The sequence below is a fragment of the Chrysemys picta genome, chromosome 9 (assembly GCF_011386835.1).
Source record: "Chrysemys picta bellii isolate R12L10 chromosome 9, ASM1138683v2, whole genome shotgun sequence".
NCBI lineage: Eukaryota > Metazoa > Chordata > Testudines > Emydidae > Chrysemys > Chrysemys picta.
The window spans coordinates 9,327,911-9,350,970 of record NC_088799.1 but is presented as its reverse complement, the minus strand read 5'-3'; the positions used below and the strand labels follow the sequence as shown (position 1 = coordinate 9,350,970).

The following is a 23,060-nucleotide window of genomic DNA, read 5'->3' as shown; positions in this document are numbered from 1 at the left end:
CCACAACCTCTTGAAAACCTATTCCAGAGCTTAACTACCCTTAGAGTTAGAAAGTTTTTTTTTCCTAATATTTAACCTAAATCTCCCTTGCTGCAGATTAAGCCCATTACTACTTGTCCTACCTTAAATGGACATGGACAATAGTTGATCACAGTCTCTTTATAACAGCCCTTAACATATTTGAAGAGTATCATCAGGTCCCCCGTCAGTCGTCTTTTCTCAGAAGTAAGCATGCCCAGTTTTTTTCCTTGTAGGCTGGGTTTTCTAAACCTTTTTTCATATAGTTAAAGCAGTACAACCCCTGAGTCTGGACAGTTATACCAGTGGGAAAGGTGTTTATATTGGTGTAAATTATTCTCATAAATATATGGAATCTTAGGTGATTCTTGTGAGAATAGTAGATGGTAAGATGATTATGTTTAAATTGAAAATTCAAAAGCAAGATCTGGTGCATGGTGAAGCTTATTACTTTGCTTTCCCAAGTGAAACAGTGGAATGCTTTACTCACTCCATGTATTCATGCCAGCTTCATAGAAGTCATTTTTTTCAGGGCTGAGTGTGAGGGGCTTATACGTTCTAGGACTAACCATCCCTTTCATTTTTGTTTTTCAGAATGTATGCTTTATTACACCACAATTTTTATATCAGTTCTTTTGTTTGTTTTCACAACAAGTAAGTATTGGGTGTCTAACTTCTTTGTACATGGGAGGGGATGTTAAATGACTAGACAAATGGGGAGGAAAGCAGTAAACTTTCTGCAGAAACTTTGTACAATTTGGCAGCTGAGTAGGAAATTTTTTTTTTGTAAATTGCATATTCTTTAGCCTGTTGCTTTATTCTTTTTCAGAAATGCAAAAATATATTAAATGATATTTTATTTCTTTTATCAAAAATGACTGCTGGCTTTTAAAAATAATCAACCACCTATTTCTTAACATGGCACTTTATTTAAAAAAAAAAAAAAACTCTCACTTCAGAAAAAGTGTCTGCTGTATGACAGTTACTTTTCCACAATAACTGTATGAATCAGTAGTGCAACTTCATGGATATTTTATTTTTCTCTTTTACCTTCAAAGTTTGTCACTTTTTTTAAACTGAATTGATGAGCTTGTTTTTCCCATGTCTAAAGAGAACATAATTATGGAGGGAATAAAATTACACTATTGACAACCCATTTTCTCTGACCAAATCTAATTTTTTGAGGGCATTTTTAACTATTTGTAGTGCCTTTCCCACATTACAGACAAATCAGCTTCTGCTGTAGAAATGATTGACTTCAAGTGGACAACACATTTAAGTATTAGCTTAAAAATAGCCAGCCTCCATTTTAATATTAATGATTAGTAAAAAGCAAAGTAATTTTCTAGAACAAATCTAAAAAATTCATTATGTCAGTGAGTTACTGTTTCCCACCCCAATTAAGTCACTTCTGCTTATCTCTCATAAATTATTATATAGCTGTAGAGTGTTTATAAAATAGCAATTGCTAGAGGTTGGGGATCTGAGTTTTTAGAGCTTTAGACCAGGGGTTCTCAAATTGGGGGGTCAGGATCCATCAGGCGGTCGTGAGGTTATTATGTGAGGGATCACGAGCTGTCAGCCTCCACCCCAAACCACGCTTTGCCTCCAGCATTTATAATGGCGTTATAAATTAAAAACACTTTTTAATATATTTAAGGGGGGGGTTGCACTCAGAGGCTTGCTGTGTGAAAGGGGTCACTAATACAAAAGTTTGAGAATCACTGCTTTAGACCATGCAGATTTCATCTCATGGGAAAGTGGTCTTGAGGACAATGTGGAGCAGAATTAGGCGCTAGTGGCTGAAGATCAGAAAACTGGGTCAGCGATGGAGGTCTCATTGTCTTCTCTGCACCACCTCTGACATCAGTTCCTGCACAAACAGCAGATTTTATTGTTAACATTATAAGTAGCTTGGGGTTTTTTTTCTTCCAATATCTGGTACATAATCATAAGGCTTTTAAAAAATGTAATGGTTTACTTTATGTACCACGGTTTGTTTAGGTAATTGGTTTTTGCATTTGAATTTCCCTGCTTTTATTGCTTACGTGTAGTTAATCTTCGGATTATGCCAGTTTCTCTCTCACATTTCTGTCTTCAACTTTACAAATCTTTGATTAGATTGTTTGGCTATCTGTTAAAGCCAGTCATGTTACAAATCAGAGCTTATGGGAGAACACACTGTTTCCCCCCCTGGAATCGAAAGAGAGCTAAAAAGCTCTCTAGCTCCCTCTTGGGAGTATAAATCCTATTTTGAAAACCGTATCCCATAGTATCCTGAAGACTAAGGCCAGGTCTACACTATAAACTTGCATCGGTATAACTATATCACTCGGATGTGAAAAATCTACAACCCTGAGCGATAGTTATATTGACTGAGACCCGGTGTGGCTGGGGCAGCCCTCACTGAAAATGCAAAGGGCAGGGCAGGCTTCAAAAGGGAGAGCGGATACTCCCAAGACTGGTGGGTAACACTGAAAGTAAACCTCCCAACCAGTCACAAACTGTGCTTCTGATCCCCACACTGGTTATCAAGAAGCAAAAAAAAGAAATCACAGTCCCCTTTATTGAATTCCAGTTTTCTGGCTCCCAGTCAGCACATAGGTCCTATACAGTGCGACATTATTTTAAAAATTCTGCTCACATATACAAAATGTTCTTCTGACCCCAAAGGGTCAGCCACGTTACCAGGTTTGGATCTTATCCAAAATACCACCCTGCCCACCAATCCTTTAGTGTCTAAAACTCAAGGTTTATTATAAAGGAAGAACAAGAAGAGAGTTGTTAAATGGTAAAACAGTCGTATACATACAAAGACTTCAAAGTCCATATATCAGGTTCCTAGCAGTATTGGTGGGTTTGCTGGCTTAAAAGTCCTCTGGAACACATCCACAGCTTGGATGGGTCAGTCAGTCCTTTGTTCAGAGTTTCGTTTGTAGAAAAGTTACTCCAGAGGTAAGAAGCAGGATTGAAGACAAAATGGAGAAGATGCAGCTGCCTTTTATAGTCTTTTGCCATGCAGTCTGTGCTTCCGTTGTCCCAAACACAAGCTGCCTAGCACATGGCTTGGAAGCCTTAGAGTTCTGCCCCTGCATACCTTGCTGAGTCATAATTTGTATCCCTTGCCTTCTCTCAATGGGTCAGTTGTATAGCTGATAGTCCTTAATGGGCCATCAAGCAGGCTAGGCAGTGCTGATGCCAAACTGTCTGGGGGTGTCACCCAGAAGCATAGCACAAGTTTTGTAATACAGACATACATACGTATCCACTTAAATGTATACCATAAATTTAAAAAACCAGAAAAAAGCCACTGTGGCTAAACAACAAAGTAAAAGAAGCAGTGAGAGGCAAAAAGGCATCCTTTAAAAAGTGGAAGTTAAATCCTAGTGAGGGAAATAGAAAGGAGCATAATTAATCTGGCAAATTAAATGTAAAAATATAATTAGGAAGGCCAAAGACTCAAAGTAATAGCAAAAAAAAATGTTAAATATATCAGAAGCAGGAAGCCTGCTAAACAGGCTGCTAGTGGGGCCACTGGACGATCGAGATGCTAAAGGAGCACTCAAGGACGATAAGGACATTGTTGAGAAACTAAATGAATTCTTTGCATTGGTCTTCACAGTTGAGGATTTGAGGGATATTCCCAAACCTGAGCCATTCTTTTTAGGTGACAAATCTGAGGAACTGTCCCAGATTGAGGTGTCATTAGAGGAGGTTTTGGAACAAATTATTACAAACAGTAATAAGTCACCAGGACCAGATAGTATTCACCCAGGAGTTCTGAAGGAACTCAAATGTGAAATTGCAGGACTACTAATAGTCTGTAAGCTATCATTTAAATAAGCTTCTTTACCAAATGACTGGAGGATAAGTAATGTGAAGCCAATTTTTTAAAATGGCTCCAGAGGTGATCCTGGCAAGTACAGGCCAGTAAGCCTGACTTCAGTACTGGGCAAACTGGTTGAAACTATAGTAAAGAACAAAATTGTCAGACATGTAGATGTACATAATTGTTCGGGGGAGTAGTCAACATGTTTTTTGTAAAGAGAAGTCATGCCTCACCAATCTACTAGAATTCTTTGAGGGGGTTAACAAGCATGTGGACATGGGGGATCCAATGGATATAGTGTATTTAGATTTTCAGAAAGCTCTCACCAAAGGCTCTTAAGCAAAGTAAGTAGTCATGGGCTAAGAGGGAAGGTTCTCTCATGGATTGGTAACTGGTTAAAAGATAGGAAACAAAGGGTAGGAATAAATGGTTAGTTTTCAGAATGGAGAGAGGTAAATAGTGGTGTCCCCCAGGGGTCTGTAATGGGACCAGTCCTATAGAACATATTCATAAAAGATCTGGAAAAAGCAGTAAACAGGGAGATGGCAAAATTTGCAGATGATACAAAATTCCTCAAGATAGATAAGTCCCAGGCAGACTGCAAAGAGCTACAAAAGGATCTCTCAAAACTAGGTGACTGGGCAACAAAATAGCGGATGAAATTCAGTGTTGATAAATGCGAAGTAATGCACATTGGAAAACCTAATACCAACTATATATATAAAATGATGGGGTCTAAATTAACTGTTACCACTCAAGAAAGAGATCTTGGAATCATTGGTGATAGTTTTCTGAAAACATCAACTCAATGTGCAGCAGCAGTCAAAAAAGCTAACAGAATGTTGGGAATCATTAAGAAAGGAATAGATAATAAGACAGAAAATATCATTTTGTCTCTATATAAATCCGTGGTACACCCACATCTTGAATACTGTGTGCAGATGTGGTTGCCCCGTCTCAAAAAAGATATATTGGAAATGGTTCAGAGAAGGGCAACAAAAATGATTAGGGGTATGGAACACCTGCCATATCAGGAGAGATTAATAAGACTTGGACTTTTCAGCTTGGAAAACCGACAACTAAGGTGGGATATGATAGAGGTCTATAAAATCATGACTGGTGTGGAGAAAGCAAATAAGGAAGTGTTATTTACTCCTGCTCATAACACAAGAACTAGGGGCCACCATATGAAATTAATAGGCAGCACGTTTAAAACAAACAAAAGGAAGTGTTTTTTCAGACGACGCACAATCAACCTGTGGAACTTCTTGCCAGAGAATGTTTTGAAGGCCAAGAGTATAATAGGGTTCAAAAAAGAACTAGATAAATTCATGGAGGATAGGTCCATCAATGGCTATTAGCCAGGTTCGGCAGGGATGGTGTTCCTAGCCTGTATTTGCCAGAAGCTGGGACAGGGGATGGATCACTTGATGATTACCTGTTCTGTTCATTCCCTCTGGAGCACCTGACATTGGCCATTGTCGGAAGATAGGATACTGGGCTAGATGGACCTTTGGTCTGTCCCAGTATTGCCGTTTTATGTTCTTCTATCAATACCCCAAAATACAAATGTGATACAAACACATAAACGAGATCATCATATCTGGCAAATTGTAACATCTTTGCAGATATCTTTCATGGCATATCTGGCATAATTCATTGCAATTTTACAGTATTGGTATTCATAATATCCTAAAGTGTCCCCCAGATTCCATACAGCGTCGCACTGACCTAACCGCCGGTGTAGACAGCACTGTTTCAATGGGAGGACTTCTCTGAGCAACATAGCTACCGCCTCTCATGGAGGCAGATTAACTATGCTGATTGGAGAAGTTCTCCCTTCGGCGTAGCACCGTTTTCACTCAAACGCTACATTGGCGCAACTGCACCTGTGCAGATGCACCGCTGAAGCGTTTTAAGTTTAGACCTGCCTGAACTTGGAAGATTACTTCACATTTGCATAGAAAAGGATGATCACAAATGTCCAAACTAGAACTTGCTTAAATTATTAATTCTTTGGGGTAGGAGGCTGACTTTTTTTGTTCTGTTTACACAGTGTCTATCACAATGGGGTCCTAGTCCATGACAGGAACTCCTAGGTGCTACAGTAATACAAATAAAAAATAATTGTAATAGGATTTAACACACAGTGGAATGCACTTTCATGTATACACTGTATATCAAATTTTAAATAGTGCAAATTCGCATGAGATTAGGTGGATTTGCTGCTACTATTGCTCTATTGCTTTTATATATCTGTTTTTAAACATGTCACTCTTTCCATTTTTGTATTTAAAAACTTAAACTAATTAAGTGTATTTCCATTTACAGACGCTTTATGACAGTGTGTACCTGACTTTATACAACATTAGTTTCACTTCTTTGCCTGTTCTGATGTACAGTCTTTTTGAACAGCATGTTCACCCTCATGTGTTACAGAGCAAGCCAACACTCTATAGGTATGCATACCTTTGTACCTAAATGTGGACCTAGTAGAATGTCAGTAGTAAAACTTACTAATAAAGTAAAATAAAGTGGTGTCTTCTGTAGTTATATCTTAATGTGCTAAAATTACTGCATTTGCTTAGATTCCCCAGTATTTGTATAACTTATTAACAACCTTCAGAAGAAAAACTTGTAAAAATGAGGTTTCCAATATTAAAGGTTAGTTTTCAAAAATATTTTTGTGATTCAAGAGACACATCTGTTATATCCAATCCCATGTTAAGATTTGAAAAGAATGAGCTCTTCTTCGAATGATGGTGGTCCCTATGGTATTCCACTGAAGGTTTACACATGTGATCCTTGCATCCAGAGTCAGAGAATCTGAAAGCAGGAGCGTCCATTAGTCCGTGCATGTGTCCTTGCTTTGTCTCATGGTTTCATCTGAGGTGATAAAGGGTGGGGCGGACCGACTGTGTCTCCAGATCCTTCTCACCATCGCATAGTCCCAGTCGGAACTACTAGCGTCCTCATGTGACACACCTTTAAAAGTTTCAGAGTAGCAGCCGTGTTAGTCTGTATCCGCAAAAAGAACAGGAGTATTTGTGTCACTAAGGTGCCACAAGTATACCTTAAAAAGTGTAGAGCTGTATATAATTTGTTTTTCTTTTATTTGCTGTTTTTATTGTTTTAACATAGTTTTAGCTTTTTAGTAGTGTTTGGAGTAGAACTAAGACTTTGGGGGAATCTGTTTACTGATTACCCCTCCCACCCGCATACCCACATGTGGGTACTGGACTATGCCGCAGAGTCATGGATTTAAAAACTGTGCCTCCTGCCTTGCTTCTCGACCAGCGATGAACATCTGTGCTGCCTCTACTGCTTGGGAGAAGCCCACATTTCATCCAGGTGTGGTATCTGCCAGTCTTTCCCAAGCTGTACCCGTTACCCTGTTAGTTGGACCAAATTAACTGCACCTGGCCTCCTTACCACTCCTGCCACTAATCCTCCACAAGATCAGGCAGGAAAGAGCCACCGTCTTCCTGCTCATCCCATTCCGGCCAAGACGGTTCTGGTTTTCAAACCTTCTCTGCATGTCAGCTTGTGCCCCACTTCCCATTCCCAGTTTCCCTGAGCTGCTAACACAACACAGTGGCAGGATCAGACATGCCGCTCCACAGATGCCTCAACTCAGAGCATGGTATTTGGATGGGCGCATCTGCTCTAGAGCAAGAGTGCTCATTGGAAGTGTAAGACATCCTATCGAGCAGAAGGAATGATTCCAATAGGCATTCCTACCAGGCCAAGTGCAAACGCTTTGCCTCCTGGGCCGAACCAAAGGTGCTTTCCCCATAGGAAGTACAGATTTTCCCTTCTTTTGAATTATTTCCTGCCCTTAAAGATGTCAGGGCTTGCCCTAAACTCTCTCAGGGTCCACCTAGCGGCAGTCAGCACCTTCCATCCTCCCAGGGAAAGACACTTCCTATTTACACATCCGTTGACTACTAGGTTTTGGAAAGGCCTCCTCTGAACTTTTCCACCTGTACAACCTGTTGCTCCCCAATGGGACCTCAACCTTGTCCTGTTTGCACTGATGAACCAATCCTTTGAGCCACTGGGTTCATGCTCTATGTCCCTTCTTTCCATGAAAGTCACCTTCCTTGTGGCTATCACTTCAGTGAGAAGGGTAGAGGAACTTAGGGCCATGATGGTGAACTCCCCTTTCACCACTTCCCATAAAAACAAAGTCTCTCTGTGCCTATATCCTGAGTTTCTACCAAAGGTCATCTCTGTTTCATCTCAACCTATCCATCCACTTGCCTGCTTTCTTCCCAAAGCCTCATGCCTCAGAAGAGGAACGATGACTTCACTCCTTTGACGTATGACGGGCCTTGGCCTTTACCTGCAGAGGACAAGATTGATCAGAAAGTCTTCTAGATTGTTTATTGCAATAGCAGAGAGAATTAAGGTGCAAGCACACAGAGAATTTCCAGATGGATTTCCGGGTGCATTACACTATGCTATCAGTTGTTAGGACTGTCTCCACTCTTCAGGGTGAGGGCCCATTCCATGAGAGCCCAGGCATCCACCATGGCCACCCTCCACAATGTGCCGCTTAGAGAACATGTAGGGTGGCCATGTGGCATTTGGTACATATCTTCACTATATGTTACGCCTTAGTGTAGAACTCTGCGATGGATACCTCATTCAGCACAGCTGTCCTCCACTCAACCATTCCATCCTCATCCTCGCACCCTTCTCCAAATTAGGTACTGCTTGTTAATCACCCAAGGTTGAATAGAATAGGGACCATCACTTGAAGAAGAGGAGGTTACTTACCTGTAACTGGAAGTTCTTTGATATGTGTGGTCCCTATCTATATTCCACATCCTGCCCTCTTTCCCCTCTACTGCGGATGTGTTGGATTTGTGGTGATGAAGGAACTGGAGACGTGGTTGGTCTGCAACATCTTTTATCACCTTGGACGAAACCATGAGGCGAAGCAAAAGCACGTGCACGGACCAACGGACACTACTGCTTTCAGATTCACCAGTTCCGGATGCAAGGTGCCCTCAGTGCAATTCAGATAGGGACCACATGTCTTGAAGAATCTCCAGTTACAGGTAAGTAATCTCCCCTTCTCAATCACTGTCCGCTCATGTCCAAAATCAATGGTGGGGTTGCAGGTGGCAATCCTTGTAGTGAAGGGCAGTTGGGGAGAAAACAGTATTTATTCTTGTGTGACTCTCTTCCTATTCTCTCTTAATCTCAGCCTATCCCCCTCAAATCTAGTTGTTACTATGTACCTCATTCCTCTGCGGTCTGCAGTTTGTGCTTGTGGAGTATAATTCCCCTAGTGGAAGCATGTGGTACTGCATTACACACTTGTGATATTATTGGTGGTGCTTAGTCCCTTTAGCTTTTAATGATCAGCTGACCCTTTCTAAATTATAAATTATATTTACTTTATTGAAGGTAGTCTTGCTTATTGGAGACAGAAAAGTGTACTGTAGCTAAAACTAAATTCACTCATGTCATCTCCGAAGATCTTTTAAGTAGAACCATCTGTCATAACTTACTTTGTGGGGTTTTTTATTTGTATCTAAAGTAATAAGTGAAATAAAAGTCCATAGACAAAATAGATGCTCAGATTCTACAGTGATGGGAGAAAATACAGTACAGATTAAAAAGTGTCTTAGCCAAGATTTGATGGTAAGGTTACAGGGCCTAGATGGCAGATCCTGTCCCCCCTGGGGAAGGAGGAACTTCATTGTCTGACATTCCTGTTAGCGACTTTTTAATAGGACCCCCCTGTCCACTAGAAAATGGGCTGAGACCAGCTTTTTTTAAAAATGTGAAGTGGTTAAAGCAGGGTACTCTGAGTGAGAGAGCTCCCACTGATTCCTCTTACGGCCTGAGGTATATCATTTAACCTTTCTGCCTACGTTTTTCCATAAGATTGAGATAGAAATAATAGTTAGCCCATGAGGATGTTTGAAAAGGAGATTTAGAGGTCCTTGCCTACATGGGAAATAAATCCTATCAGTGGTTTCAAGGTGTCGCTTAAATAATTGTTTTATTATTTGCAATTTTAAAAAATGCATCTCAGCAAAGTTAGAGAATGAATGAATGTTATTGTTTTGAGTAAATGCAGATTCAGTAGCTAGCTGATTAGTTATTTGGAGAAAATTTTGAAATCTAAAATTTGTTTTATTTCCACAGAGACATTAGGAAAAATGCACTCTTGGGATTTAAACCGTTTCTTTACTGGACCATTTTGGGGTTCTCTCATGCATTTGTTTTCTTCTACGGCTCGTATCTTCTGATGGGAGAAGACACTTCTCTGCTGGGAAATGGCCAGGTAAAATAGTTCACAAATTGCAAGACAGTGTATTCAGTGATATGGTTTTTTTTTATTATTTTATTTAATATACTCTGCAGTTTCTGTAAAATTAGTGTACTCTAGCAGTGCAAAAGTCACACTGTATTCAGTAAATTTAAATAGTAAACCAGTAGACTTCTTTTTTCAAGACCTTAATACCTTCTACACTGAATAAATACAAAATGTGCTTTACCATTATTCCCTTATAGGCAGTAAAAGATCCTGAAATTAAAGTGAAGAAAAGGCAGAAGAACAGATCAGTCATATGATGATCTGTTGCTCCTAGGCTGGTGCGTGGATGTTTGTCCAAAATAAACTCATATCCTAGAAAGATCCCTGCTAATGGATTAGATTCTATCTGCTTTATTTCTAATATAGTAATTGAAATGTTGAATCTTTGGATAGTAATTATGAAAAACCATTACTGTTCTATTCTACTTACTGAAAATCTGCACACTTTCTGATTACATAACTTTCCCTTTGTATTAGCCAGTGACAATAGAACCACAGAGTTACAAACACTTTGGGAATGGAGGTTGATTGTAATTCTGAAATGTTCATAACTCTGAACAAAAATGTTATGGTTCTTTCAAAAGTTTGCTATTAAACATTGACTTAATACCGCTTTGAAACATTACTATGGAGAAGAAAAATGCTGTTTTTAACTCTCTTAACTTTCTGTGCTTTTCATTTAAATTTCCTTACTTTGTCAAATCTTTTTTTAAACTTTCCTTTTATTTTTTTTAGTAGTTTACGTTTAAAACAGTAATGTACTGTATTGGCTGCTTTTGGGGAGTGGCGGGGAGGGTCTCTTGCTGCCTGATTGCATACTACTGTTCCAAGTGAGGTGTGTGGTTGGCTGATTAGTTCATAACTGTGATGTTCGGAACTCTGAAGTTCTATTCTGCAAAGCAAATGTTCATAAAAGCCCAAACAAACAAAATCCCACAGAAAAATTAAATGGATTACTGAGTTTTTATATCACATGAAAACCTGTAATAAAATGTGTTTGAACTACCAGTGAATTATGACTGAAGATGACAGAGCATTATATAAATACCTCCACTCTTGGAGGTACAGAAATTCAAGCATTAAAAGAGAGATCCTTCCAGATGAGCATTTCTGCTTAGCCACTAACAAAATGTTGAGCAATCCTTTAGTATGCCCTGGAGTATATTTTGATATTTATTAAGATAATGAATAGAAAACCCTGTGCAACTCTTAATTGTCAGAGTAATTCTGCATAATTGTATATCTTTATTCCAAAAAAATTGTCCCCCTGAGAGCATGTGCTGAAAGGCTTCTTTTGAAGTGGCCACAGAACCAGTTATAATAGTATTCAAAATGTCATCGTTTAACATCTCTGTAATTTGAAGTCTTTAAATCATGATTTGAGGACTTCAGTAACTCAGCCAGAGCTTATGGGTCTATTACAGGAGTGGGTGGGCCACATTCTGTGGCCTGCAATGTGCAGGAGGCCAGACTAGATTATTATGATGATCCTTTCTGGCCTGAATGTCGGAGTCTAAAAGGAGTCCTGTTGGTTCTGTGTAATAATGAAATTTTAGATTGGTTTGGTGATTTAAACAATTTTTCAAACTCTTTATTCACTGTTCTAGCTAGTCTTTTGTAAATCATTTTGACAGATTTGATAGTCTGTCATTAAATTTATATGAGTAAAGTGTAAATAGTTTGTTTTCCAATAACATGAAGTCTTCAGCAAATAAGTGGCTGTAGCATCAATGATGAACTCTCCTTCAAGGTCATGAAGTGGAATAAGAGAGTCTAGTTTTCAGTACTTAAAAGTGAAAATATGTCAGGAAGACTAAAACTTTTGTTTTAGTAGAATTAGTAGTATTTAATCATTTAACCTTTTAAAATTACAGGACACTAACATCAATTCTTGGGATTTCTTTTTTACTGCTAGACCAAAACAAGAAAAACAAAAGGGGCACTCTCTTCTAGAATCTGTGCAGGATCAACTGGCCATTTCCCTTTACCGCCATCATTACTCAACTTGTAGTGTGTTTGATACTAATGGGCAATTGCTCCTTTTGTGGGACTAGGATTTAGCATCACAAAGTAGTTTTTTTTTCTTACAGGTGGCTGTACAGATTAGGCATTTCTTACCTACTACCTTGTCCTCAGTGAGATTCTTGCCTTGTGTACCTTATTGTTGAATGCCAAATAACAGGAGAACTAAGTCCTATCCTAGAAGTTAGATTTTTTTTCTTTCCCTGCAGCAAATAACTTCAGCAAAGAGGACTGTTTGACTTAGTAAATTTGTAATGGAATATATATCTCTTCTCTAGGTCACTGGTTCAAATTCACCCCCATCTCAGTGACCTTGTTTCCATCCAGTGGCCAATGTGAAATAAGTTGGTGGTTTCCTTCTAGGATGATGTGGGGAAACTCCCATTTCCACTATCCACATGCTACCTGTTCTGTGAAGAAAGAAGATTTCAGTCTGTGAGGCTGTAACCAAGCACCTTTCACATATATACTTTGTAAAATAAATTTTTCAGTGAATACAGTCATTTTCTTTTATTTTGTAGTATGACAGGGGTTTTTTAGGTCTTCCAAATGAGTGCTGCTCTGATGGCAGGAATTGTCAATCTGTTATATTCTGTATATCTCTGCCATAGACTCCTCATTCATTCTTGCTCAGACCTCAGTAAAACTTCCCTCCATAGCTTCCATTTATGGCAGTCAGATGCTAGAAAAAAGGCATCTGTTAAAGTTCTTGAATGTTCCCATAATCTTACAGGTACCTTGTGAGCTCTACCCCAGTTTCACCAGCAAATGATATATATTTTTTGGTGAATGGACAATGGCCAAAAAAGTTTTGTGTGGCTAAAGTCAGAGAGAACATGAAACAATTGCTAGATTCTGTTTAGAGAGAGCAGAATTTAGATAGGGTGCAGGCTGAAAAGTTAGTGGTGATAATACAGCTAGCTAGAGTATCTATCCACTTATGAGATGTTTGACAGAGGCATTAAAATAGTTGAACCTCTGAGCAAAATATCTTTACTAATTGAGGTATGTATTGTCTCCTCTGGTGTAACATAGTAAAGGCCATATGACTTTCTGCTTGTGCATTCATAGATATCTTGCTTTTGTTGAATTTTATTGAATGGAAAAAGTTTTTCAATACAGCTTTTCCCCTCTGGATCAATCCATTCCTGAGCAGTTATTGGTTCAAGTAAAAAATCCTTTTTACATCAAAGTGCCTAAGTACAGACTTAATGGTAGACTTTCAGAGCACCAAACAGAACAATTTACTTTGTATACATATAACATATGGTTAGCTTCCAGAGCAGAGTATGTAAATGTGTGTTTGAGGTTTAATAGCCTTACATCATAACACACTGTACTACAACTTGATCTTTTAGTTCTACTTTTTTCCCCCTTTTTTCATGCTGTGCATGTCGTCAGATATTGAAACCTAACAGGCAAATGGTAAGATTTACGTTAGAAGAAGAGAAGGAGATACAAAATATTGTATCTGGTATTCCACAAAATTAAAGGATGTAGCATCTATTCTCTGTAAATGCTTTCAAAAATAAAAATGGTGGCAAGAATTTGTTCATTTTTTGCATTGCAGCTGTACAGCCATCAATGGTAGTGTAAATTAAGACACTTTCTTTCATGGGCCACTCTTAATAGCAGTAGTTTAATTTCATGGTTAACAAGCTGAAAAATTATTTTTCTTCCTCATATAGCAAGGCACTGGGTGTATGGGGGTACACTTGAGGTTTATTTGTTTTTTAAAATCATTTATCTATTACAAGGGCTGCAACCATGTTAATCCTAGCTTTCTAATTGATGAACTAAACTATGAAATTCCAAAGTGATGAATTTGGTTGCATATCTGCAGGTGGTGTCTTCCTGCACTATCCATGTTTGCCTACTTCTAATAAATGGTAAAGAAGTGAAATTTACAAGAATTCTGGGCTCTGTCTTAAAGTATGTAGAGTGTCAGTCACCATAGGTCTAGGTGCTGCAGAGTCTCTTCAGTTTCAGTACCTGCTTGTTCATGAGAATAGTACAGGCGGCAAAGTAGAAGGGTGATGTGTTTGTGGAGCATGTGGGTACACAGTTGAAACAAACACAGCATCCTCGCCTTTTGTTAGAACTGGGATTTTGACGTTGGAGAATTTGTTCCAAGGTCTGATAATTCAGTTGGGATGGGATGATGAAAGTGGTAGATGCTTTAGAAGTATTTTAGGGTTTGGATTAAATTTTTTTCTTACCAGCCTTGGAAAAAAAAGTGTCTCTCTTTTCTTAATGTTCTCTTTAAAGAACATAACAGCACCATTATTTTTGAATTATGAAGATTGTGGTTTGGAAAAACGAAACCCTCCAATGATGCTGCATTTCAAAAATAACTTTTAATGTTAAACTTCATAATTGAGGAGTTATTGCTTTTACACTAAAGTGGAATACCTTCCCATTGATAATCATGGCTAACTGGATATTCACACATAATTGGTTGATTAGTAACTTCATTTTCCTACCATCTCATTTTATGATTTGGTTTTGTCATCTTCTGCTGTAGATTTGTGGTGGTAAGGAAAAAGATTCCTTGCTAGTGGGATGTAAATTTTGTAACTCTTAATAGGAATTATATTTTTTCTTTGCCTATGGTTTGCGCTGTACCCTTCTTGCTCTACTAACTATACTTAGTGAACAATCACAGGTTTCATTAGTGTAGCTGGTTTCAGATAGCTATAATTTATTACAACTGCTATTAATTGATTTTGTGCAATGACTTCTGTTTTTGTATTTTATTTAGATGTTTGGAAACTGGACTTTCGGTACTTTGGTCTTTACTGTTATGGTTATAACTGTTACAGTGAAGGTACAGTAGTATAATATTTACCCTCCATTTTGGGAAATGTAGGCAAATACAGAATAATTTATCAGTTTAAAGTTGATTTCATAGTTTACAAGAGTGGTGAATAATTTCTGTCTCTCAAGGAAACAGGAGGTAAAGAGGGCATTAGGGTTAATTTCAGTGATGGCTTAAAAAGATTCATTTCATAGTTTCATGTGTCTTGAAAGGTGTTTACTGATTAAGTTTGACAGTAAATCCAAATAATTTGAAAGCAATGTTGCCTTTTCATATTAATGAAGTAAAACTGCATAGCTTAATTTTCTAAACATTCTTTGTTTTTTAGATGGCTTTAGAGACTCATTTCTGGACTTGGATAAATCATTTTGTTACCTGGGGCTCCATTGTATTTTATTTTCTATTTTCCTTGTTTTATGGGGGAATTATCTGGTGAGTGATTTTTCCTTTTGTCTCTGTGTGTGCATAAAACATAGGAAGATAAAGTAGAACATTGCTTTTAGTATTTGATATCCTGCACTATAGCTATTAATTTCTTCATACATTTAGAACAGGAAATGAAATGACAATCCCAGCAATGGGGTTTTGCCCTTTTCTTCAAATCTAGAGCCTGTTACTCCTAGCATATAGTGTGTAACTTTGCAGCCTTGCGTGCATTTATCCCTCACCTGAAGCAGACACATGTTTATGCATTTTAGAACTCTGAAATTCATTGCATTTTTTCTAAGTTTACTAGTTTTCTGGTTAAATGAAACTGCAGTCATTTTGTGTAACAACCCAAATTCTTCCCTTAGAATGACTGTTTTCTAAATCTCAGCATCCTCATACTGTTTCTGGAAACTCTTTTTTTGCCTGCTACAGTACTCCATGGATGCCATTCTCTCAAAGGCCATCCACCTCTTTCTGAAGAGGCTTCTGGCACCTATTTCCATACACATGAATGCTGAAAAACTTGGACCGTTGTCTTTGTAAATACAGATTTTCACTTCACCATGCTGCACAATGCAAGGCTCACTGTCTCAAATAAGGAAGATGAACTAATTAGATATTTGCCTATTAGTTCTTCATAGAATTTAAGACTTTATAACTTCTACATAATGTTGGTTTAACTATTAGAATACTTTAAAGAATACTCTTGTTAATCATGTCCCTTTTAAAAATCCTCCACTGTTCTCATTTCTGGTTCTACAGGGATGTGCAAATTGCACATAGCTTTATCCGTATGGAACCTTACACAGCTGTGGGAAATCCATGACCTATGGCAAGGCGATGTTTCTGTTGTGTCATCCTCATGTGTTCTGTTGATGGGCAGCTTTAAGGTGTTCCAGGAGCTCCGAAGGAGCATTTCCTCTTATAGAGGCTGCAGCAGGGATGAATTAAAACAGTACATCCCCAAACTTCCCTAGCCACACTCTTCTCCAGCCCACCCCATTCACTTTTTAGCTGCCCTATGCCACTTGCAACTACTAGACTCCCCTCAGTGGTCTCGCCAGTGCTGGTGTCCTACACTCTGACTTATTCTGGTGGACAGCATAAAACAGGGATGAATTTAGCAAATTAGTTTTGTTTAATTTGTACTTCTGATATTTTCCTCTAATTATCTTTTCTCTAATTTTTCAGGCCATTTTTGCATACGCAGGACATGTACTTTGTATTTGTTCAGTTGCTGTCAAGTGGTTCCGCTTGGTTTGCCATAATCGTCATAGTTGTCACTTGTTTGTTTCTTGATGTTGTGAAGAAAGTGCTGTGCAGACATCTACAACCAACAAATACTGAAAAAGCTCAGGTAACGTTATATTTTTATATAGAACATGGTCAATAATTAAAAGAAGAACTTTATTAAATTCAATCCTGTTAGTGGATAGCTAAATAATCTTTCTCTGAATAAATGTCAAAAGATCACTTCCTCTGCAAAAATTGAAATTTTTATGATGCTTCAGGATGTAAAATAGTGGTTTCATTTGAAAGCTGTCATGAGATAAGAGGGAAGGTCCTCTCATGGATTGGTAACTGGTTAAAAGATAGGAAACAAAGGGTAGGAATAAATGGTCAGTTTTCAGAATGGAGAGCGGTAAATAGTGCTGTCCCCCAAGGGTCTGTGCAAGGCCCAGTCCTATTCAACATGTTCATAATTGATCTGGAAAAAGGAGTAAGCAGTGAGGTGGGAAAATTTGCACATGATACAAAACTACTCAAGGGAGTTAAGGCCCAGGCAGACTGTGAAGATCTACAAAAGGATCTCTCAAAACTAGGTGACTGGGAAACAAAATGGTAAATGAAATTCAGTGTTGATAAATGCAAAGTAATGCACATTGGAAAACATAATCCCAATTATACATATAAAATGATGGGGTCTAAATTAGCTGTTACCACTCAAGAAAGAGATCTTGGAGTCATTGTAGAGAGTTCTCTGAAAACATCCACTCAATGTGCAGCGGCAGTCAAAAAAGTGAACAGAATGTTGGGAATCATTAGGAAAAGGCTAGATAATCAGACAGAAAATATCATATTGCCTCTACATAAATCCATGGTACGCCCACATCTTGAATACTGCATGCAGATGTGGTCACCCCATATCAATAAAGATATATTGGAACTGGAAATGGTTCAGAAAAGGGCAACAAAAATGATTAAAGGGTATGGAACAGCTTCCGTATGAGGAGATTAATAAGACTTGGACTTTCAGCTTGGAAAAGAAATGACTAATGGGGGATATGATTGAGGTCTATAAATCATGACTGGTGTGGGGAAAGCAAATAAGGAAGTGTTATTTACTCCTTCTCATAACACAAGAGCTAGGGGTCACCAAATGAAATTAATAGGCAGCAGGTTTAAAACAAACAAAGGGAAGTATTTCTTCACACAGCACACAGTCAACCTGTGGAACTCCTTGCCAGGAGATGCTGTGAAGGCCAAGAGTATAATAGGGTTCAAAAAAGAACTAGATAAATTCATGGAGGATAGGTCCATCAATGGCTATTAGCCAGGATGGGCAGGCATGGTGTCTCTAGCCTCTGTTTGCCAGAGGCTGGGAATGAGCAACAGGGAATGGATCACTTGAGGATTGCCTGTTCTGTTCATTCCCTCTGGGGCACCTGGCATTGGCCACTGTCGGAGGACAGGATACTGGGCTGGATGGACCTTTGGTCTGATCCAGTATGGCCGTTCTCTTGTTCTTATGAAAAGATAATTAATTTAAATTATGTAAACCTATTTAATGCTATCATCAGATCCAAGTGTAAGTAAGGATTTTACTCTTGCAAAGGATAACTTTTGTACTAGAACTGACTAAACCATTTCTGAATAAAGTGAGCCTACAGACTTGCTGGCACACAAATTGTTCAGTCTTTAGCATCTACGTTTATAAAAGCATGCCAGGATACATTTCGTAAAGAGTTGCACTGCTTTAAAGCTAGTTGCGAAATTTACTCTTGTTGTTTTCTGAGACTGAACAAAGTGTCTAGAGATATTTGCCTTGCCTTTTGAGTGGCTGTTACAATGTAATGATGTGCAGTAGTTTAAATGATTTCATAGATTGTAGGACTGGAAGGGACCTCGAGAGGTCATCGAGTCCAGTCCCCTGCCCGCATGGCAGGACCTAATACTGTCTAGACCATCCCTGATAGACATTTATCTAACCTACTCTTAAATATCTCCAGAGATGGAGATTCCACAACCTCCCTAGGCAATTTATTCCAGTGTTTAACCACCCTGACAGGAACTTTTTCCTGATGTCCAACCTAGACCTCCCTTGTTGCAGTTTAAGCCCATTGCTTCTTGTTCTATCCTTAGAGGGTAAGGTGAACAAGTTTTTGCCCTCCTCCTTATGACACCCTTTTAGATACCTGAAAACTGCTATCATGTCCCCTCTCAGTCTTCTCTTTTCCAAACTAAACAAACCCAATTCTTTCAGCCTTCCTTCATAGATCATGTTCTCAAGACCTTTAATCATTCTTGTTGCTCTTCTCTGGACCCTCTCCAATTTCTCCACATCTTTCTTGAAATGCGGTGCCCAGAACTGGACACAATACTCCAGTTGAGGCCTAACCAGCGCAGAGTAGAGCGGAAGAATGACTTCTTGTGTCTTGCTCACAACACACCTGTTAATACATCCCAGAATCATGTTTGCTTTTTTTGCAACAGCATCACACTGTTGACTCATATTTAGCTTGTGGTCCACTATAACCCCTAGATCCCTTTCTGCCGTACTCCTTCCTAGACAGTCTCTTCCCATTCTGTATATGTGAAACTGATTTTTTTTCTTCATAAGTGGAGCACTTTGCATTTGTCTTTGTTAAACTACATCCTGTTTACCTCAGACCATTTCTCCAGTTTGTCCAGATCATTTTGAATTATGACCCTGTCCTCCAAAGCAGTTGCAATCCCTTCCAGTTTGGTATCATCCGCAAACTTAATAAGCGTACTTTTTATGCCAATATCTAAGTCATTAATGAAGATATTGAACACAGCCGGTCCCAAAACAGACCCCTGCGGAACCCCACTCATTATACCTTTCCAGCAGGATTGGGAACCATTAATAACAACTCTCTGAGTATGGTTATCCAGCCAGTTATGCACCCATCTTATAGTAGCCCCATCTAAATTGTATTTGCCTAGTTTATCGATAAGAACATCATGCGAGACCGTATCAGATGCCTTACTAAAGTCTAGGTATACCACATCCACAGCTTCTCCCTTATCCACAAGACTCGTTATCCTATCAAAGAAAGCTATCTGATTGGTTTGACACGATTTGTTCTTTACAAATCCATGCTAGCTGTTCCCTATCACCTTACCACGTTCCAAGTAAAAAGCAACAGAGGGTCCTGTGGCACCTTTAAGACTAACAGGAGTATTGGGAGCATAAGCTTTCGTGGGTAAGAACCTCACTTCTTCAGATTCACTTGCATCTGAAGAAGTGAGGTTCTTACCCACGAAACCTTATGCTCCCAATACTTCTGTTAGTCTTAAAGGTGCCACAGGACCCTCTGTTGCTTTTTACAGATTCAGACTAACACGGCTACCCCTCTGATACTTGACACCTTCCAAGTGTTTGCAGATGTTTCCTTAATTACTTGCTCCATTATCTTCCCTGGCACAGAAGTTAAATGTTGTTAGTTGTTTAAAAAAAGCCTCATCCACCTCTTCCACCTGGTTAGGTGGCCTGTAGTAGACTCCTAGCATGACATCACCCTTGTTTTTACCCCTTTTAGCCTAACCCAGAGACTCTCAACACTTCCATCTCCTATGTCCATCTCTACCTCAGTCCAAGTGTGTACATTTTTAATATATAAGGCAACATCTCCTCCTTTTTTCCCCTGTCTATCCTTCCTGAGCAAGCTGTACCCATCCACACCAACATTCCAATCATGTGTATTATCCCACCAAGTTTCAGTGATGCCAACAATGTCATAGTTGTATTTATTTATTAGCACTTCCAGTTCTTCCTGCTTATTACCCATACTTCTCGCATTTGTATATAGGCATCTAAGATACTGGTTTGATCTTTCCTCCCAGTTTTGTCCTGACCCGCCTTTCTCTCTGACAATATAGCCCACACTCCCTCTCGTTTCCGACCCATCTCCCAGGTCTCCATGTTCCCCACTTACCTGTGGGCTTTGCTCACCTGTCCCCGTCGAACCTAGTTTAAAGCCCTCCTCACTAGATTAGCCAGTCTGTGTCCAAATAGGGTCTTTCCCCTCCTCGAAAGGTGAACGCCATCTCTGCCTAGCAGTCCTTCCTCGAATAGCATCCAGTGGTCTAGGAAGCCAAAGCCCTCCTGGCGACACCATCTTCGCAGCCAGGCATTCACCTCCATGATGCATCTGTCTCTGCCCGGGCCCCTACCTTTGACAGGAAGAATCAAAGAGAATATCACCTGCGCTCCAAACTCGTTCACCCGTACTCCCAGAGCCCTGTAGTCACTCTTGATCCGCTCAGTGTCACACCGCGCAGTATCATTTGTGCCCACATGGATGAGTAGCATGGGGTAGTAGTCAGAGGGCTGGATAATCCTCGACAATGCCTCCGTAACATTTCGGATACGGGCTCCCGGCAGGCAGCATACCTCCCGAGATGAAATGTCAGGGCGACAGATGGGCGCCTCCGTCCCCCTCAGCAGAGAGTCTCCGACCACCACTAGCCTACGTTTCCTATTCGCAGTGGTGGCAGCAGACCTCCCAGCCTTAGGGGTACGAGGCTTCTCCTCCTTTACTGTAGGGGGTGATTCCTTCTTTCCTGTATCAAGAAGAGCATAACGGTTACCTATTACCACGGCAGGAGGGTTCGGAGCAGGGGTGGAGCACTGCCTGCTGCCAGAAGTAACCAGCTGCCAGTATCCACTCTGAGCCATCTCCTCCTCCACCAGTGGTGTGTACTGGGACAGCTACCTCAGCTGTCTCCACATGGACACTGTCCAGGAATTGCTCGTGGATTTGGATGCTCCTCAACCTAGCCACCTCCTCCTGTAGCTCTCCCACCTGCTGCCTGAGAGATTCCACCAGCAGGCCCCTTTCACATTGGATGGTCCCCCCAGCCTGGATGTCAGTAAGTGGAAATTGCAAGTTACAGTCCCTGCAAAACCACACCAGGATCTGGGTAGAAGCACCCATGCTCAGGCACTCTGTCTGGCTACAGGCGCAGGTGGAGGAGACAGAAGCAGTGCTGGCACAGGTGTTGCGGGTCTTCCTAACCATCGTAAGCCTCCCTCTGTCAAACTCCCGTCTGGAGCCCCCTGTCCGCTGAAAGGGTTGTTTAAGCAAGAAGTTTAGGTTTTAAGGGGAATAAAAGGAAAACAGATAGAACCGGCAAGGGACCCTCGCCCCCTTCCCACTCCCCTTCCAAACTCCCTTGCGAAACTCCCTGTTAGCAACCCCTGTTTGCAAAAGCTCCCTGGTTGCTTGTGCGCTGCTTTATAAAGCCCTGGCCTGTATGAATGCCCCGCCCACTGATTAAGGCTCAGCCACTTACCAGAGGCTTCTAGCTTTCAAACCTTCCTTTGAAGCTCACAGCTTCCAACTGCCAGCCACAGCACACGGTCCTTCAAACAAACAAACAAACTGACAAACACAAGCTCAGCACACAGCAAATAACCCCCAAACACAAACAAATGCACACTACAGACAGTCACTTACCCCAAAAGGGTGCTGTATTGCTCCTCCTTCACCTGGAGAACTCCCTTGCGAAACTCCCTGTTAGCAGCCCCTGTTCACAAAAGCCCTGTTCACTAGCATGTAGTTTGGCAAAATAGTTTTATAGCAAATATTCATTAGTATTACTATACAGAAATACATACTTCTCTATTATATGCTGATAAAAACATTCTCCATAATGTAATTAGTGTTCCATAAAATCCTGGTTATGACTTATGCCTTATATAGACTATTTGACGAAAGGTTATTGAGTTTAATAAAACTGTATTATAATGCTAGAAGGGACCACCGTTGTCATCTAGACTGACTTGCTGAATAACAGACCACAGGACTTCCCGAATTAATCCCCATTTGAACTAGAGCCTCTTTTAGAAAAACATCCTATCTTGATTTAAAAATTTCCAGTCATGGAAAATCCACTAACCGTTGGTAAGTTGTTCCAGTGGTTAATTACTGTCATTGTTAACTATTTGCACCGTATTTCTTATCTGAATTTGTCCAGCTTCCAGCCAGTGGATCTTGTTATACCTTTGTCTGATATATTGAGGTGCCCTCTGTTATCAAATTTGTGTTCCCCATGTAAGTACTGATAGATTGATCAAGTCACCCCATAATCTTTTCTTTGATAAACTTAATAGATGGAACTGAGCTCCTTGATTCTTTCACTGTAAGACATGTTTTCCAGTCCTTTAATCATTCTAGTGGCTCTTCTCTTAACACTCTACAGTTTATCAACATCCTTGAATTATGAATGCCAGAACTGGACACAGCATTCCAGCAGTAGTTGCACCAGTGCAAAATACAGAGGTAAAATAACCTCTCTACTCCTACTTGAGAGTCCCCTGTTTTGTTTGCATCCAAGAATCACATTAGCCAGCTCGTGTT

General features: G+C 39.9%; 1 protein-coding gene and 1 long non-coding RNA gene across 8 annotated transcripts in view; one reads left to right on the top strand and one right to left on the bottom strand.

Annotated features, from left to right (window-relative positions):
* The window catches only part of ATP11B (ATPase phospholipid transporting 11B (putative)), a 106,545-nt gene that overhangs the window by 66,984 nt on the left and 16,501 nt on the right, over positions 1-23,060 (top strand). For all 7 annotated transcript variants that reach the window (XR_010590570.1, XR_010590569.1, XM_008170679.4 and 4 more), the window contains exons 23-28: positions 613-672; positions 6,179-6,306; positions 10,013-10,151; positions 14,968-15,033; positions 15,353-15,456; positions 16,645-16,810. Coding sequence is in view for 5 of the 7 variants with exons in the window: in XM_008170679.4 (XP_008168901.1) it covers positions 613-672; positions 6,179-6,306; positions 10,013-10,151; positions 14,968-15,033; positions 15,353-15,456; positions 16,645-16,810 (663 nt within the window). In the remaining 2 variants the exon portion in view is untranslated. The remainder of the gene's footprint in view (positions 1-612; positions 673-6,178; positions 6,307-10,012; positions 10,152-14,967; positions 15,034-15,352; positions 15,457-16,644; positions 16,811-23,060) is intronic.
* Positions 6,167-11,624, bottom strand: LOC135973634 (uncharacterized). The gene is made up of 2 exons (XR_010590571.1): positions 6,921-11,624; positions 6,167-6,832 (listed from the first exon to the last, which is right to left on the bottom strand). It is a non-coding gene; the product is annotated as an uncharacterized LOC135973634 (long non-coding RNA).